Source organism: Poecilia mexicana, unplaced genomic scaffold, assembly GCF_051168715.1.
Source record: "Poecilia mexicana isolate PSO_F unplaced genomic scaffold, ASM5116871v1 scaffold_3, whole genome shotgun sequence".
In the NCBI taxonomy this organism is placed as follows: domain Eukaryota; kingdom Metazoa; phylum Chordata; class Actinopteri; order Cyprinodontiformes; family Poeciliidae; genus Poecilia; species Poecilia mexicana.
Genome location: NW_028263372.1, coordinates 34,747,186 through 34,762,120, shown reverse-complemented (window position 1 = coordinate 34,762,120; position 14,935 = coordinate 34,747,186). Strand labels below are relative to the sequence as shown.

The 14,935-nt window shown below is 36.3% G+C and overlaps 2 protein-coding genes and 1 long non-coding RNA gene across 3 annotated transcripts; 2 read left to right on the top strand and 1 right to left on the bottom strand.

Moving 5' to 3' along the window:
• The first annotated feature begins 308 nt into the window (after nt 1-308).
• LOC106932789 (uncharacterized) lies at nt 309-1,236 on the top strand. The gene is made up of 3 exons (XR_015762568.1): nt 309-366; nt 872-1,009; nt 1,121-1,236. It is a non-coding gene; the product is annotated as an uncharacterized LOC106932789 (long non-coding RNA).
• Nucleotides 1,237-4,632: 3,396 nt separating this feature from the next.
• On the top strand, nt 4,633-8,264 carry LOC106932787 (high choriolytic enzyme 2-like). The gene is made up of 9 exons (XM_015011663.2): nt 4,633-4,713; nt 4,867-4,932; nt 5,193-5,220; nt 5,893-6,033; nt 6,146-6,266; nt 7,137-7,315; nt 7,512-7,593; nt 7,679-7,803; nt 7,877-8,264. Exons 2-9 carry the CDS (start codon nt 4,879-4,881, stop codon nt 7,897-7,899), a joined length of 753 nt encoding a protein of 250 aa, XP_014867149.2. The 5' UTR covers nt 4,633-4,713; nt 4,867-4,878; the 3' UTR covers nt 7,900-8,264.
• Nucleotides 8,265-9,277: 1,013 nt separating this feature from the next.
• On the bottom strand, nt 9,278-13,064 carry LOC106932799 (low choriolytic enzyme-like). Its single transcript, XM_015011680.2, has 9 exons — nt 12,881-13,064; nt 12,662-12,727; nt 12,322-12,352; nt 11,740-11,880; nt 11,507-11,627; nt 10,673-10,851; nt 9,920-10,001; nt 9,706-9,834; nt 9,278-9,616 (listed from the first exon to the last, which is right to left on the bottom strand). Coding segments are annotated over exons 2-9 (738 nt in total). The 5' UTR covers nt 12,716-12,727; nt 12,881-13,064; the 3' UTR covers nt 9,278-9,615.
• Nucleotides 13,065-14,935: the final 1,871 nt, after the last annotated feature.

The following is a 14,935-nucleotide window of genomic DNA, read 5'->3' as shown; positions in this document are numbered from 1 at the left end:
CATTTCACTGATAGTAAACTGATTATTTTTGCTTTATAGGTGAATGCCATCATGATTTCAACTTTTGTCTTCTTCCTCTTCCTCTCAGTGGCAAATATGTCTCTGGTAAGTTTGGGATAGTGAGTTTGGGCTCTGTTTTATGTCCTGTGAATCATGTTCAAGGTTCAAAATGTCTGATTGATGAGTGATGTTACAGGGAGCTTCCAAATTCATGTAGATATTAAGCTTAAATGTAGCTCACAATAAAGCTGAAAAGTGGGACTTTGAAACATAAATCTTGCTTTAAAACAGTTAATTAGCAGTGAAGCTAACTGTGCAGTTAATGTATTTTTCAGAATGCACCGGTTGACACTGACGATGATTTTGGTGAGTTAAATAATACCGACCTGTCTGACATTTATCCAAAAATATTTTGAAAGTTTTCTTCTTTTTTTCCAATTAGTTGTTGCCATTTATTGTAGTTTCATCACTAAATTAAAGGAAAATTAAATTGTTTTAAAAATAGATCACATGAAATCATAAATACCAAGAAAGCAAGCTAAAAGCCCAAGCATAGTTTGACGGCACGGTTCTGGATATAGGCTCACATATCCAGCAAGATTTTCAGACATCTGGGCTTATATCTTTTTTTGGCTGCATGTTTGAAAAAAGAATGGATTAAATAAATCACTAAAATTTCCACATTTTCAAACGAAACTTTGAAACGGTCCCAATTAACTTGCCTGTGCAAATATGGGATTTAATTAGGTGGATAATGTGGAAACAAGGTATAGCGCCTTTCTGCCTCGCACAGGAATGTTGACGTTTATTTATAACTTCTGCTTTTCTTATTCACGTGGATTTTTTTCTGTGCTTTTCTGTTGTGCTGCAGAAACACCCATTCTGCATGACGACATTGCCATACCTGATCCTTCAGTCAAGAATGCCGACCCGTGTACTGCCAAGGGCTGCATGTGGCCCAAAACAGGCAGCCTGGTCTATGTGCCCGTCGAGTTCTCCAATGACTACAGTAGGTAGATCTGATTTAAAATGTGCATCTTGGAACCATGTCACCATAGCAATCAGTTATTTAATCCAGCTAAGAATAGTAGACACTTCAATCAGTTTAATTTATCTGCAGGTGATGTAGAGCTTGAGTTCCTCATTATGGCCCTAATGGAGTTCCACCAGCACACCTGCATTCGCTTTACCCAACGATGTAATGAGCGGGACTTCATCCATTTCTTTTCAGGCCAATGGTAGGAACACACACACACACATGTTTGTTTTGCTATCTTTGTGGGGACTTTCCATTGACTTCCATTCATTTCTACAGCCTAAACCTGACCTTTACCCTTTTCCTAACCCTAACCATCACATACCTAACCCTAACCAAAACTCAATTCATACCTTAGCCCTAACTCTGACCCCTGACCCAAAAACAGGGTTTCCCCTCGTGGGGACCAGGCTCCGGTCCCCACGAGGAGCGATTGGTCCCCACAACGTAGTATATGTCAGGAAAATCGTCCCCACAAGGTATTACAAACAAACGCACACACGCACACACACACACACACACACACACACGCACATATTTGTTTTTATGACGCCATCAAGACTTTGGTGTGTTTATGGGGACACATTTTTCTCTTCATCTGGTGACACAAAAATTGTTAAAAATCTTTATTCTACCTATACACAGACACACTTTATGTATTCATTTATTCAAAGTGGACAAAGTACTCAGCTTTTTTTCTAGATAATTAACTATAAGTAAAAGTGTCTCAGTCAGATATTTACTCAAATTAAAGTTCAAAAACTTCAGCATAAAAATGCAGTTAAAAAATGACAAAAGTTGAAAAGAAAACACAAACTCTGACCTCTACAACAAAATATCTGATCACAGAGTGTCTTTCCTTTTATTCTCTGCCCGCATTGAGAGTCATGGTAACTTTGTTATCATGACCGTTTTCTAAAAAAAAAAAAAAAAAAAAAAAAGGTTTCATGTTCAATTTTTTTTTTTTTAATCTGGGTGTTGTCATGTTGTCATTTTCTTAATGTGTGAATATAACAGGTTAAGAGGAAGCTGTGTGAGCTTTAGGGAAGTATAACAAGAAAATGGTGGAGAAAATATCAAGAAAAACCACAAAAGACACTTAAGCACTAAATGGACGGTACCGCATCATATGCTTCCTTGAACAGGTTAGCATAGGTTTATGGGACATACAAAACATGTTCATTACATTTTTTTTATTCATTTATTTATTTATTTTTTGCACAAATTGAGATGTATGTCTGCTCAGTTCTGCCTACTTTGAGCTCCTGTCTGAATGAGCTGTTTAGGGCCTCTGTCACTTTAAATCCAAACAAGGTACTGCTGGCCATGACCCCCAAGTCAATGTTTACACTCACACATGAAAATAGCTGCAAAGAGATGTGCAATTATACAACTGTACATTTTTGAAAAGCAGAAGTGGAGCCTCCTGCACAACCAACAAGAATGCAGCAAGTGGTTTCTGGATGGTAGGTCAACAACAAAACACTTGTTTTTTCCAGCAGCCATTGCACAGTGCGTACAGTGGGAAAACCAGCTGACCAAATGGGCTGGGGATCTGTTTGGGTTGCTTGGTGAAGGCTGGGCTTGCTGATTTGTGAAGTTACCTTCCTTAGGTTATTGAAACTGGTCATTTTTCAGTCTTCAAAAAACATAAACTTTTGACAAGTGTTTGGACTGTTTTTAGAAGCAGTAGAAACATGAATGGAAGAAGAAAAATCTGCGAAATGTGAACATACTGTGGCATGTTTAAAAGGAGGGAGCCTTTGTTGTTTTCTTTTACAACTATGCAATGCCTTATGCTGACCCATCAGCACAACTCCAGTGAAATATATTTTTTGTTGCAACTGAAAACAGACACCTGAAACCTGGTACCAAACTCAGAGCAAATTGGTTCATTAATAGAAATATAATCCAGAGCACATCAACAAATCTAGAGCTGAACAGCTGAACAAAACTTTAATCAATGTGTTTTAATGAACTCAAGACCAGAACTCAACCAGATTGAAATGCTGCTTTAGAAGAAGCCTAATCTTGCAACAATATTTTTCTACTTCTACTTCTGCATTTTGCTGCAATGGCTTTAACATGAACATCTCTTCTCACACATATAGAAACCAAGCGTCGATGATGTTCTGGGACTTGATGTTGCTTCAGTGTTGCATGCATCTAGTGATGAAAATGTGCTTCGTGGTAATGAGGTGAGCACAGTCTAAGAAAAGCAAACCAAGTTCCTCCTAAAGATAAAATCAACTTCCCTTTGTGAGCTTCTTTAAATTACCCTAAAGAAAGGAACAGAATCTGAATAAAAAGAAACGGAAAACATTTGCTGAGTTAATAATGCCAAGTTGTTGATAATTTGAATGGATTTGATTTAAAATACTACTTATACACTGAAATGCACAACCATTCGAAGGCTAAAACCAGAGCCTCCCACATTTAACACCTGGATCCAGAACATTTGGGGCTTTTATCTCACATCCTCTGTAAGGTTTTAAAAACCAGCTGTCATATACGCTGGAGCCCAGTCATGGCCTTTTAACACAGTAATACTCACTGTTCACTTTATGACCGGTAAAAAATACCATGATGAGCAGAATGTGTGGACTGTCTTACCACAGAAAAGATTTCATTATTTGTTGTTTTTATCTCTCTTCATTATTGTTTTGTGTTTATTGTTATGACTTTTGACAATATTATTGCCATCTTGCCTTTTTTTGTGAACTTATAATGTCGGTAAGAGATACAAGAATGAAACTATTTAAAAGTGTTACATAAATAAAACCTGATAAAAAAAATACTACATATATGTTTTCATTTTGTCCCGGCACAGAAGTATTGCATTGAACAGGATCTTCTGTATTCTTTTGAACTGTTTAGTTTCCTTGTATTCATTTGCTGTTTGTTGCTTAAAGAGGAAGTTGCATTAAATCTATACAAAATGATAAAAGAAAACTCAACACTTTCCATTTATCTTGGTCATGAGACTTTCTTTTAAAAAAGAAAGCTACTGGAACATTGACCTTATAAAGTAGGGGTCCCCAAAGTGGGTCCTGGAGGCCCGGCATCCTGCATGTTTTAGTTCTCTCCCTGGTTTAACACACCTGGATCAAATGACGGCTCATTAAAAACCCTAAGAGGAACACTGACAAGCTGGAAAGGTTGTTACTACAACCAGGGTGATAACTAAAACGTGCAGGATGCCGGGCCTCCAGGACCGACTTTGGGCCCCCTGTTATAAAGAAATCAGATTTAAATTACCAAAACGTTGACTTATGTCAGGAAGATTTGCAGTATGAACAAGTTATGACTTCTTCTTTTAGATATTTTTCCTTAGATTATAATCATGTTTTGCTTTTTAGATAATCAAACTGCATGTTTATTTTCTTACTTGTTGTGATGATTTCATTTAGGACAAACTTGATATTAATATTAACTTCACTCCTCTAACTGTTGTTGATTCTGGTGACATGAATCTTCCAGCTCTGGTGATGTTTCTGGTTGCTGCTGTTATTCATTAGATGTTAGTTCCCTGTTCTGAAAATGTGGTGGTTTTAAAATGTTTCAAGCCTGTGAAAACCCAAACGGTGGAGTTCAGCCACTCCCTGTGAGCTGCATAAAAACGGAGAAGAGGCGAACCTGAACTGCATCCTGCATCAAACTCCTGCAGCATCTGGAAGGTTCTCCGCTTCTCTATACACACCATGATAATGTCACTGAACTGATAGTTAACTGTTTTTGCAGATTCTTTGAAATGTTTTCCTATTCTTTGATGCATGTTTGTAACTTGGCACATCTTTGTGGATGAATCACTGTTTGTGATTTGCCTTTAGGTCACCTTCATCATGATTCCAGCCGTCCTCTTTCTCCTTTTGTTCTCAGTGACAAATGTCCTGCTGGTAAGTTTGAAATAATGAGGTAAAACTCAAGTTTATGCTCAGTGAAACTATTATAATCATTGAAAATGATTACAAAACTCAGCTAAAATAAACTAGCATCTGCACTTGGAAATTAATCAATATAAATAATTATTTTAAATTTAGGCAAAATGAAAACAGCAGTAATAACTTATATTTTGTTTAATAGAAAAATAATCTTTTGCCTTGAAAAATATTTTTAGCAGGCACATGATTGTCATTTTTGTTTATTTAATTTGCAGAGCACACCAGTTGATGATGAGGATGATGGTGAGTTTATCGAACATAAAAATTATGTACCGTAATACTTTTTCTGTGTTTTCACTGGCATCATGTCTTAATATACATGATTAAGAAAGAGAATGTTTTACCTTTGCTAAATGATAAATGTACAGGTTTTATTGCAATGTAATAACTGAATATTCATAATTTAAAGAAACATTCTGATGAAGTCATTGTGGCAAAACTGCTCAAGATTCAGGTTGCCTTGTTTGCGTTGGATGTTTGGTTTGCAGCAGAAAGAACTAAACAGCTTTTGTGTTACGTAAAATGTAGAAAACGGATGAAGATGGTTTCACGTTTAATGAGTTGAATAGTTTGGTTTCAGGGAAGATTCAAATTGATTCCGACGGGAAGGAGGGTTATGGGATACGATCTAAACTTTGGCATCAGTGCTAAAAGTATACTTAACTTTTAGCACTGTTTTTGTCCTAAACAGTAAGTATTTATGTAAGTTATACTTACATACTTTATGTAAGTATAACTTTTAGCACTGTTTTTGTGTTATTCTCCTACTGTCTTCTCAAAAGTTTAGATCGTATCCCATAACCCTCCTTCCTATCGGAATTAATTTGAATCTTCCCTGAAACCAAATTAATTTAATTGGTTTGTCATTATTTTAATACTGATGTTGATTTTTGGGGGTTTGTGTTTGATTTGCAGTTGAAACCCCTGAGCTGCTTGATGACATCGCCATCCCCGACACTCGGACCAGGAATGCGGACCCATGCACCGCCAAAGGCTGCAAGTGGCCCAAATCCGGATGCTTTGTTAACGTGCCCTACGAGATCTCCTCTGACTTCTGTGAGCAGAACCGACTGGATGATTAACAACATTAATATTTATTTAATATTATTTATGTAAAATTTTCAATTAATTCAATGTAATTTAATTAATTAAATTAATTAATTTGTAGCTCAGACACAACGCAAGTTCATCATTGATGGCCTAAAGAGATTCCATGGGCTCACTTGCATTCGTTTTGTCCCACGAACCTTTCGACATCGTGACTACATCCATTTCTTTTCAGGCAACGGGTATGAACATGCACACACACACACACACACACACACAGCTCCAAAGTAAGATGCAAAACCTGTTTTGGAAGGAATATATTTTAGCACATTTTAGTTTATTTTATTATCCCCAACCAATTACCTTATGGACCGATAAGGTCCCTGTGTGAATAAACATTCACACAGGGACAAACAAGAAGGTGCAAACATGCAGCAAACAGCCAAACACATAAATGATGTGAACTTCAAAACACACAAATATACATATAAAAAAAGCAAAAATCACTGCAAAAAAAAATAAAAAAATCCTGCAATCAAAACCAGTGGATCTGGCAAAGAACGGATTAAGTTTATATTTATTTAAGCTGATGTGATTACTGAATAACGTGTCAGAGGACTCAGATTGATTGGGAACCAAAATTGAAACATTTGTTACATTTGTTACATTTTTACATTTTCAACTGCTGGGTTTCACTTTCACACTACTGTCACACCAACCATTTTCACCTCCTGGCCTGTGGGGGCGATGCACCAAATAATTCTGAAGGAAATGACACAAAAAACCCCAAAGAAAACATCAGCAAAACTTCCTACTTTACAAAATGTAAACAAAAGCATCATATGTTAGCAATGTAGGATTTCTGACAAATCCTACAGGATTTCTTGACAAAAGAAAACGAGCCATTTCTCCCACTAGCGCTCGGCTAGTGCGTTTGTTTTGGTTGTATTTACCCAGAGTGCCCTGCGCTGTTGCCCGCTTCCTGCTTTTGGAGCAGTTTTCGGTCTGCTTGAGTTCACTTTAATCCAGCAAAGACCTGGGTTTTTAGGCGAACAACATTTAAACTGAAAACGTGTTTATTTCCCACCGGTGACTCTGTGTTTACCTCCCAGGTGTTGGTCCTATATCGGACGTCAGGACGGAGGACAGAAAATCTCTCTGCAGAAAAACGGGTGTTTGTACGGCTCCACAGTGCAGCACGAGGTTCTTCACGCTCTGGGCTTCAACCATGAGCAGGTCCGCTCCGACAGAGACAAATACGTTTGGATTCGCTACCAAAACATTAAGAAAGGTACGTTTGAAGTCAAAAGAATTAATTTCATTATTTCGTATTTCACTTATATAGATTAAAAAAAAATAAGATTTTAAAAATAAAGCTGCTTAGTTTCAGCAAATTTATTGCTTAAAAATAGTTATGACATCACCAATCACATAATTACGACTGTTAAGAGTTCTCAATATTTTCTGTGTTCTGATGCCATGAACAGGAAAGGAGCACAACTTTGACAAAAAGCAAACTAACAACCTGGGGACTCCATATGACTTCACATCTGTCATGGAATACTCCAAGTGAGTCTTTATGAGCATGCACGCAGTAATAAAGTATAAAGTTTGCTCTGCTTTAATCATCTTCACTGTTTTTGTGCTTTTAAAGCAAAGCGTTCTCCAAAAATGGGAAACCAACCATCGTTGCCAAATGCAACCCAAACCTGAAGTTTGGACACGCCAAACAAATGAGCGCCAATGACATCGCCCGTGTCAACAAGCTTTACAAATGCTGTAAGGAAAAACAAATAAACATGTCTACATGTAGATCAGAAAGTCCTTCTCATTTTTCATGTTTGTTTTTTAGACAATCAGAAGTTCATGGTTTGAAGACGCCGGCCGCAGAAGCTGCAGCTGATCAGAAGCTTCATCAAAAAACAAACTGAGCTAGCATAAAAAAATAATGTCTTCCTCTTTAATAAACAGCTGGAAATTATGGTTTGGTTTTGGAAAAGGTTTTTTGCCACAAGGTGGATCACTGATAACCATTTAGACATAAACAGCAAGCATCACCACATTTATGTTTCTGCTTTATTGTATTTGCTTTGGTATTAATTACTTTGGTATTTAAGTAATTAACAAATTACTTAAGTACTGAGGGAAATGTTACAGGAAAAAAGGAAATTCTGCTTTGTAGTGATTACTTCTGCAGTGATGTAATTAATTTGCCTAATAAAGAAGCATGTGTTAAAAAATGTGTAATAATTTTCTTGAGTTATTGCTGTGAAGGGATAGACGGGGTACTTCATTTTAATATCCCGACACTCGGAAACCACTGCCATCTATTGATGTTTTATGTGACAATTTACAGAAAGATTAAATAATAAATATTTTTAAAGTTAGTTAATTTTTAAGGCAAAATGTGCTGTAAAATTTGAAATGGCAATGATTTCAAGTTTATTAAAGTTTTGCTACATAAAGTAAAAAGATCTCAACTGTTTGGTTAATATAGGATCTATTTATATTTTTATCTTCTGTGTTCTTTAGTGAAAACACAGAAAATTTGAAAACTCAAATAAGTTGCACTCTATCAAAGTTTTCTAGAGTTTCAAATAAGCTAATCAGGTAGTTTTGAGTTTAAAGAAGCTAACAGGAAGGAGAAGAAGAAGACAGGAATATCTGGAGGTTTCACAGGCAAGTAAGATTCAGAGTCAAACACAGGTAATTCCAGGTAATTCAAGGTAATTCCAGGTAAATGAAAAGGCATCAACTAACTTTTTAATTTACCCTGAGCTATCTTGACTTGTGCAATCCAATGAAAAGATGACAAGGCAGACCTGACTCAACCAAGAGGCCAAAAATATATTGGACTTTTATGATTTTATTTTTAAAAAGTATTTTTTCACTGTTGCCACATATTTGTTGAATAGGTTTTACTTTTGTACCTAAGTACTCTTGACATGATGTACTTCTCTTAACTTTTAAGTAAATAAATATAATAAGTGTCTGAGTGTTTTGACTGTCATGCAACTATGAAATAAATATGAGAAAACACTGCAGAATTTTGTCTTTAATTTCTCATTCTGACAGTCAATTATGCAGAATACAAACGTGTGTGGGTGTGTGTCTGCGTGTGTGTGTGTGTATGTGTGTGTGTGTGTGTGTGTGCGTATGTGTGAAAATATACGTTCTGCATATATTTTCAGAGGCTCTAATCCTCTTCTGTATTTCAAGCAAAAATCCCAACAATGATTCCACCATAACCATCTTTTCTTTGAAATATGCTTCTTTATTATGCAAATTAATTATATTCTTTGATGATCAAAGCAAAAACATAAAAGCAGGGAAATAAAAGTGGTGATTATAGTTATTATAGTTGCTTGCTGTTTATTTCAGTGGTTATAAGTACCAAGGCTGACATGCAATGAAATTCTGATCCACCTGCTGACAAAAACTTCTTCCAGAACCGGACAGGACAGTGATTTCCACTTTTCATTTAAAGAAAAGGACAGAAGAATATTCTATATTTATGCTAGCTCAGCTTTTTGTTGTGAGGCCTCAGATCAGCAGCAGCAGCAGGAGGTCGACCTCTTCAGTCTGTGCAGTTCTGGGTAAAAAAACAACGAACGAAAGAAAGATAAAAACTAATAAGTAATTTGATGTAGATAAAGAGTTGTTTATCTTTGTTGTTTTTACCAGGAGCACTTATAAAGCTTGTTGACACGGGCAATGTCATTGGCGCTCATTTGTTGGGCGTGTCCAAATTTTAGGTTTGGGTTGCATTTGGCAACAATGGTTGGTTTCCCATTTTTGGAGAACGCTTTGCTTTAAAAGAACAAAAACAGTGAAGATGATTAAAGCAGAGGAAATGTTATACTTTATTACTGCGTGCACGCTCATAAAGACTCACTTGGAGTATTCCATGACAGATGTGAAGTCATATGGAGTCCCCAGGTTGTTAGTTTGCTTTTTGTCAAAGTTGTGCCTTTCTCCTATCCAGGGATTCAAAACAAAGAAAACATTCAGTCACAATTATTAGTTAAACTTATGGTCAACTGATTGATGTAACAGTTAAAAAAGCGAATCAAGTGTACTTTTTTCTCTTCTGTTTGTTTTATTTAGTTTCTATATTACAAATAGAACTAAAATGCTATTAATTCACACAAAACCTGTAGTAATGAACTTCTTGGGTATTTAATGTTTATATTTTTATGCTATATACTTAATATTATGAAAATACATACATACGCATTTTTCTGCTAAGCTGACTGGTTCCATTTTGCACATTTTGAGCAAAAATATAAATTTTACTTGACACAGTTGATTAAAATGTTTTGTGAACTTCATCCTCACATGTCAGGTTCCTGAAAATCTAAACCATATCAGGGATAAAATGACTCATTCATAGAAATATGTATAATTTTCAAATGAACCATTTGAATGGCTCTTCAGAGTGAAGAGATCCTGGTGATTCTGTTTCCATCACTACTTTTTTTAACAAACATTTGAAACTTTTTGTGGGAATGTAATGTTTAACAATCCTCTGGACTTGCATCATTGAATAAAGTATGTTTTAAAGATACAAATTTACTAAAACCTTTATTTTAATCTGTGTAAGTGAAGTACAGAATAATGAAATGGATTCTTTTGACTTCAAATGTACCTTTCTTAATGTTCTGGAAGAGAATCCAAACATATTTGTCTCTGTCGGAGCGGACCTGCTCATGGTTGAAGCCCAGAGCGTGAAGAACCTCGTGCTGCACTGTGGAGCGATACAGGCAGCCGATTTTCTGCAGAGAGACTCTCTGTTCTTTGCCCTGACGTCCAATATAGGACCAACATCTGAAATATAGGCAACATTTTAAACATATTTTTAGGAAATAATTACATTCTCAGGCTGGGGCCCAATAGAAGTTTAATTATTGTTTCTGGTGTGATTATTTGTGGTTGTGCTGCTAAGCTGTTGGCTGAACTTTCACTGTGACTTCCTGTTTGTGTTTAGCTGTTTCTCTCCTCGATGAAGCCACTAAAGGAGCTGGAATAACTTTTCTAACAGAAAGTTTTCCTGGATCAGTGCGTCCGTGTTCTTATGTGCACATTGCAAAAACATAAAATATTTCCAAGCATTTTTGGTTGAGTTTCTTGTGCAAATATTTTAGCACACTTGAAATAAGAAAAACAAACATTTCAGCATAATGAAGGAGCTTGTTTTAAGTAAATTATCCTTTAATATTGTTGAAAAGGTTTTATTTCCTTTGGCATGTTAAACGTGCTTTATTTTAAGCAGAGAAGCCACATTTAGAGGTATGGAGTGAATTAAGTTTGGGCTAAGGTTAGGGTTAGGAATAGACTAGCAAAGGTTAGGGTTAGGAAACATGTCTGGTTTAGGCATAAATACAGCTGCTAAACTGAATGGCAGTTAAAACAAAGTCCACAGTTTGAATTGCATGGATTTGCATGCATGTGTGTGTGTGTGCTTGCGTGTGTGTGTTCATACCCGTCGCCTGAAAAGAATCGGATGAAATCGCGATGACATGATCTCTTTGGGACAAAACGAATGCAAGTGCAGCCATGGAAGCTCTTGAGGCCATTAATGATGAACTTGCGTTGTTTCTTTGCTACAGATACGTTCAGTCAATAGAATATTTTACCAATGTCAGTTGAATGAAATCAATATTAAGGCAACATTGATTGCTTAATGTAAATAATTATCCAATCAGTTCTGCTCACAGAAGCCAGGGGAGATCACGTAGGGCACTTTAACAAAACGTCCAGATTTGGGCCACTTGCAGCCTCTGGCGGTGCATGGGTCCGCATTCCTGGTCTCAATGTCGGGGATGGCGATGTCATCAAGCAGCTTAGGGGTTTCTACTGCAAATCAAACATAAAATCCCCAAAAATCAACATCAATATTAAAACAATTACTGCTTTAATTGTGCATCTACTACCTAAATAAGCCCAACCAACAACTAACTTACATTTACATAAGTTAACTTTTAGCACTGTTTTAGTGTAATTCTCCTACTGTCTTCTCTAAAGCTTAGATTATCTCCCATTAAGCACCGTGTTCATCTGTGTTTTCTACATTTTGCGTAACACAAAAGCCGTTTTGTTCTTCCTGCTGCAAACCAAACATCCAACGTGATGTTCTTTAAATTATGAATATTCAGTTATTACATTGCACATTTATCTTTTAGCAAAGCTGAAACATTCTCTCTCTTATTCATGTATAAAGACATGATGCCACTGAAAAAGCAGAAAAATAACATTATTTAAACATTTATATAATAATCCAGATTTTATTTAACTCACCAGATTCATTGTCATCATCAAGTGGTGTGCTCTGCAAAAACACAAACAAGCGAAAATACGAAAATCAAAATGACAATAATATTTCCACTAAAAATATTTTTCCAAGCTAATTTTAGCAGTTTTTCTACTAAAAGCAGAAGTGTTCTGTTTTTCACCCTTGATTTCCCTTTCACTACATTTACAATATGTTTCTACTATGAGTTTCATTCCCAGGTTCAGATGGCAGTTTATTTTAACTTAGTCTTTCATTTTCAATAATTACAACCTCATTAAAGGTAAAGTTTACCTCATTGCCTTTAATGAGGTAAACTTGAGTTTTACCTCATTATTTCAAACTTACCAGCAGGACATTTGTCACTGAGAACAAAAGGAGGAAGAGGACGGCTGGAATCATGATGAAGGTGACCTAAAGGCAAATCACAAACAGTGATTCATCCACAAAGATGTGCCAAGTGACAAACATGCATCAAAGAATAGGAAAACATTTCAAAGAATCTGCAAAAACAGTTAACTATCAGTTCAGTGACATTATCATGGTGTGTATAGAGAAGCGGAGAACCTTCCAGATGCTGCAGGAGTTTGATGCAGGATGCAGTTCAGGTTCGTCTCTTCTCCATTTTTATGCAGCTCACAGGGAGTGGCTGAACTCCACCGTTTGGGTTTTCACAGGCTTGAAAAAAATGTGAAAAAAAACAAAAAAAAAACTGAGAAAGTAAAATTTTCAGAACAGGGAACTAATAATGAAAGTGAACTAATAACGTTTCACCAGAAACTAGAACCTTCAGCAGAGTTTAGACAGGTCACCGGAATCAACAAGATTTTTAGGGCTGAAATTATTTTGATCAAGTTTTTCTAAGCAATAGTCATCAAAAGATGAATGAAAATAAATGCTGCAGTTTGATGTTTTTACTAATATTAAAAAGGATATAGTCTAAAAAACACAATCTAATAACATAAGGTGAAAAAGGTCTATGAACTTACAACATTTCCCCTCTTCCTGAGTATCTTTTGAAGCAGTTCTTTGTTTTATTTTTAGCGTACCAAATAATTTTGTTTCTTCATGAATTTCTACATGTATTTCCTTCTGTGCAGCTTCTTTAGAACTGTCACCATCAAACAGGAAGCTGCAAATGAGTAAAGAACTAAAAAAATTAGTTAAACCCTCCAACACTTCAATTATTTCTTTCTATATAGACCAACAACTCATAGCTAGTGTCAACTGGAGGCATTTACAAAAAATAAATAAATAAATATATATATATATATATATATATATATATATATATATATATATATATATATATATATATATATATATATATGTATGTATGTATGTATATGTGTTATGTCGTACATGGAACGACATAACCAAGTGGCGGGCATAGTGTACAGGAACATCTGTGCAGAATATGGACTGGAAGCCCCGAGGTCAAAGTGGGGAACACCCCCAAAGGTGGTGGAGAATGACCGAGCTAAGATCCTGTGGGACTTCCAGATCCAGACAGACAAGATGGTAATGGCGAACCAACCAGACATTGTGGTGGTGGATAAAGAACAGAGGAAAGCCGTTGTGGTGGATGTAGCAATACCAAGTGACCACAACATCAGGAAAAAGGAGAAACTGGAGAAATACCAGGGCCTCAGAGAGGAACTGGAGAAGGCCTGGAAGGTGAAGACCACAGTGGTGCCTGTGGTCATCGGGGCCCTCGGGGCAGTCACCCCCAAACTGGAGCAGTGGCTCAAACAGATCCCAGGAACAACATCAGACATCTCAGTCCAGAAATGTGCAGTTCTAGGCACAGCCAAGATACTGGAGGAGAACCTGAAGCTCCCAGGCCTCTGGTAGAGGACCCGAGCTCAGAGGATGAAAGAGACCACCCGCGGAGGGTGAGAAGGGAATTATATATATATATATAAATTTAAAAAGCTCACTAGTAACTGCTGAACATATTGACTATATATTTAAATGCATTCAGCCAAGAACAATTGTCCAGCAAAACCATTTCTATAGGTTTTCTGTAGAGAGGAGAATTACAGAAAATTACTGCACAAATATTCTACCAAAATGAATAAAATCTTGAAGCCAAACTGGAGGAAGTGCTATGCTTTGAGGAGAAAATTGTTCTGTAAAGAATGCACATTGATTAAAAAATAGACATTTCTATGTGTTGGACAGTCCTTATACCCCCAAGCACCTTGTGCATCACAGCAGCATCAGTAACATTCAGGTCAAGCCTCTTATGATGCTGAAATAATGTTTGGCTTTAAATGAGACAATTCGTGCAGGAACTAAATCAACTTTCTGTTTGGTGGTGATGAAATCAACATGGCCGACCTGTACGGTTTAGATTTTGATATTCTTGGTAGAAATGTTTCAGACGCAATGTTGCATTTTGCCATTACTGCACAAAACAAATGTTCTGAACTTTACTTATGGTAGTTATGGCCAAATGTCTTTGTTTTAGAAAAAAATACTTGTATTTGTCTGACATTAAAATGTGACTTTGAGGTGTGAATGGTGCATAGAGACAAATAACCTGAAAAGTATAGAAGTCTGGACTGTAAGGACAGAAAAACGTTTTTGCTGCTGCTAGAATAGTATGAAAAATCATCG

Bases quoted from the DNA above. Each gene is read 5' to 3' on its own strand.
- LOC106932799 (XM_015011680.2), bottom strand. From the start codon at position 12,715: ATGATTCCAGCCGTCCTCTTCCTCCTTTTGTTCTCAGTGACAAATGTC. The intron at 11,881-12,321 runs GTGAGTTAAATA...TTTGATTTGCAG, and splicing joins TGATGATGACAATGAATCTG to TAGAAACCCCTAAGCTGCTT. The intron at 10,852-11,506 runs GTATGAACACAC...CCTATATTTCAG, and splicing joins CGATTCTTTTCAGGCGACGG to ATGTTGGTCCTATATTGGAC.
- LOC106932787 (XM_015011663.2), top strand. From the start codon at position 4,879: ATGATTCCAGCCGTCCTCTTTCTCCTTTTGTTCTCAGTGACAAATGTC. The intron at 6,267-7,136 runs GTATGAACATGC...TTTACCTCCCAG, and splicing joins CATTTCTTTTCAGGCAACGG to GTGTTGGTCCTATATCGGAC. The intron at 7,316-7,511 runs GTACGTTTGAAG...TGCCATGAACAG, and splicing joins CTACCAAAACATTAAGAAAG to GAAAGGAGCACAACTTTGAC.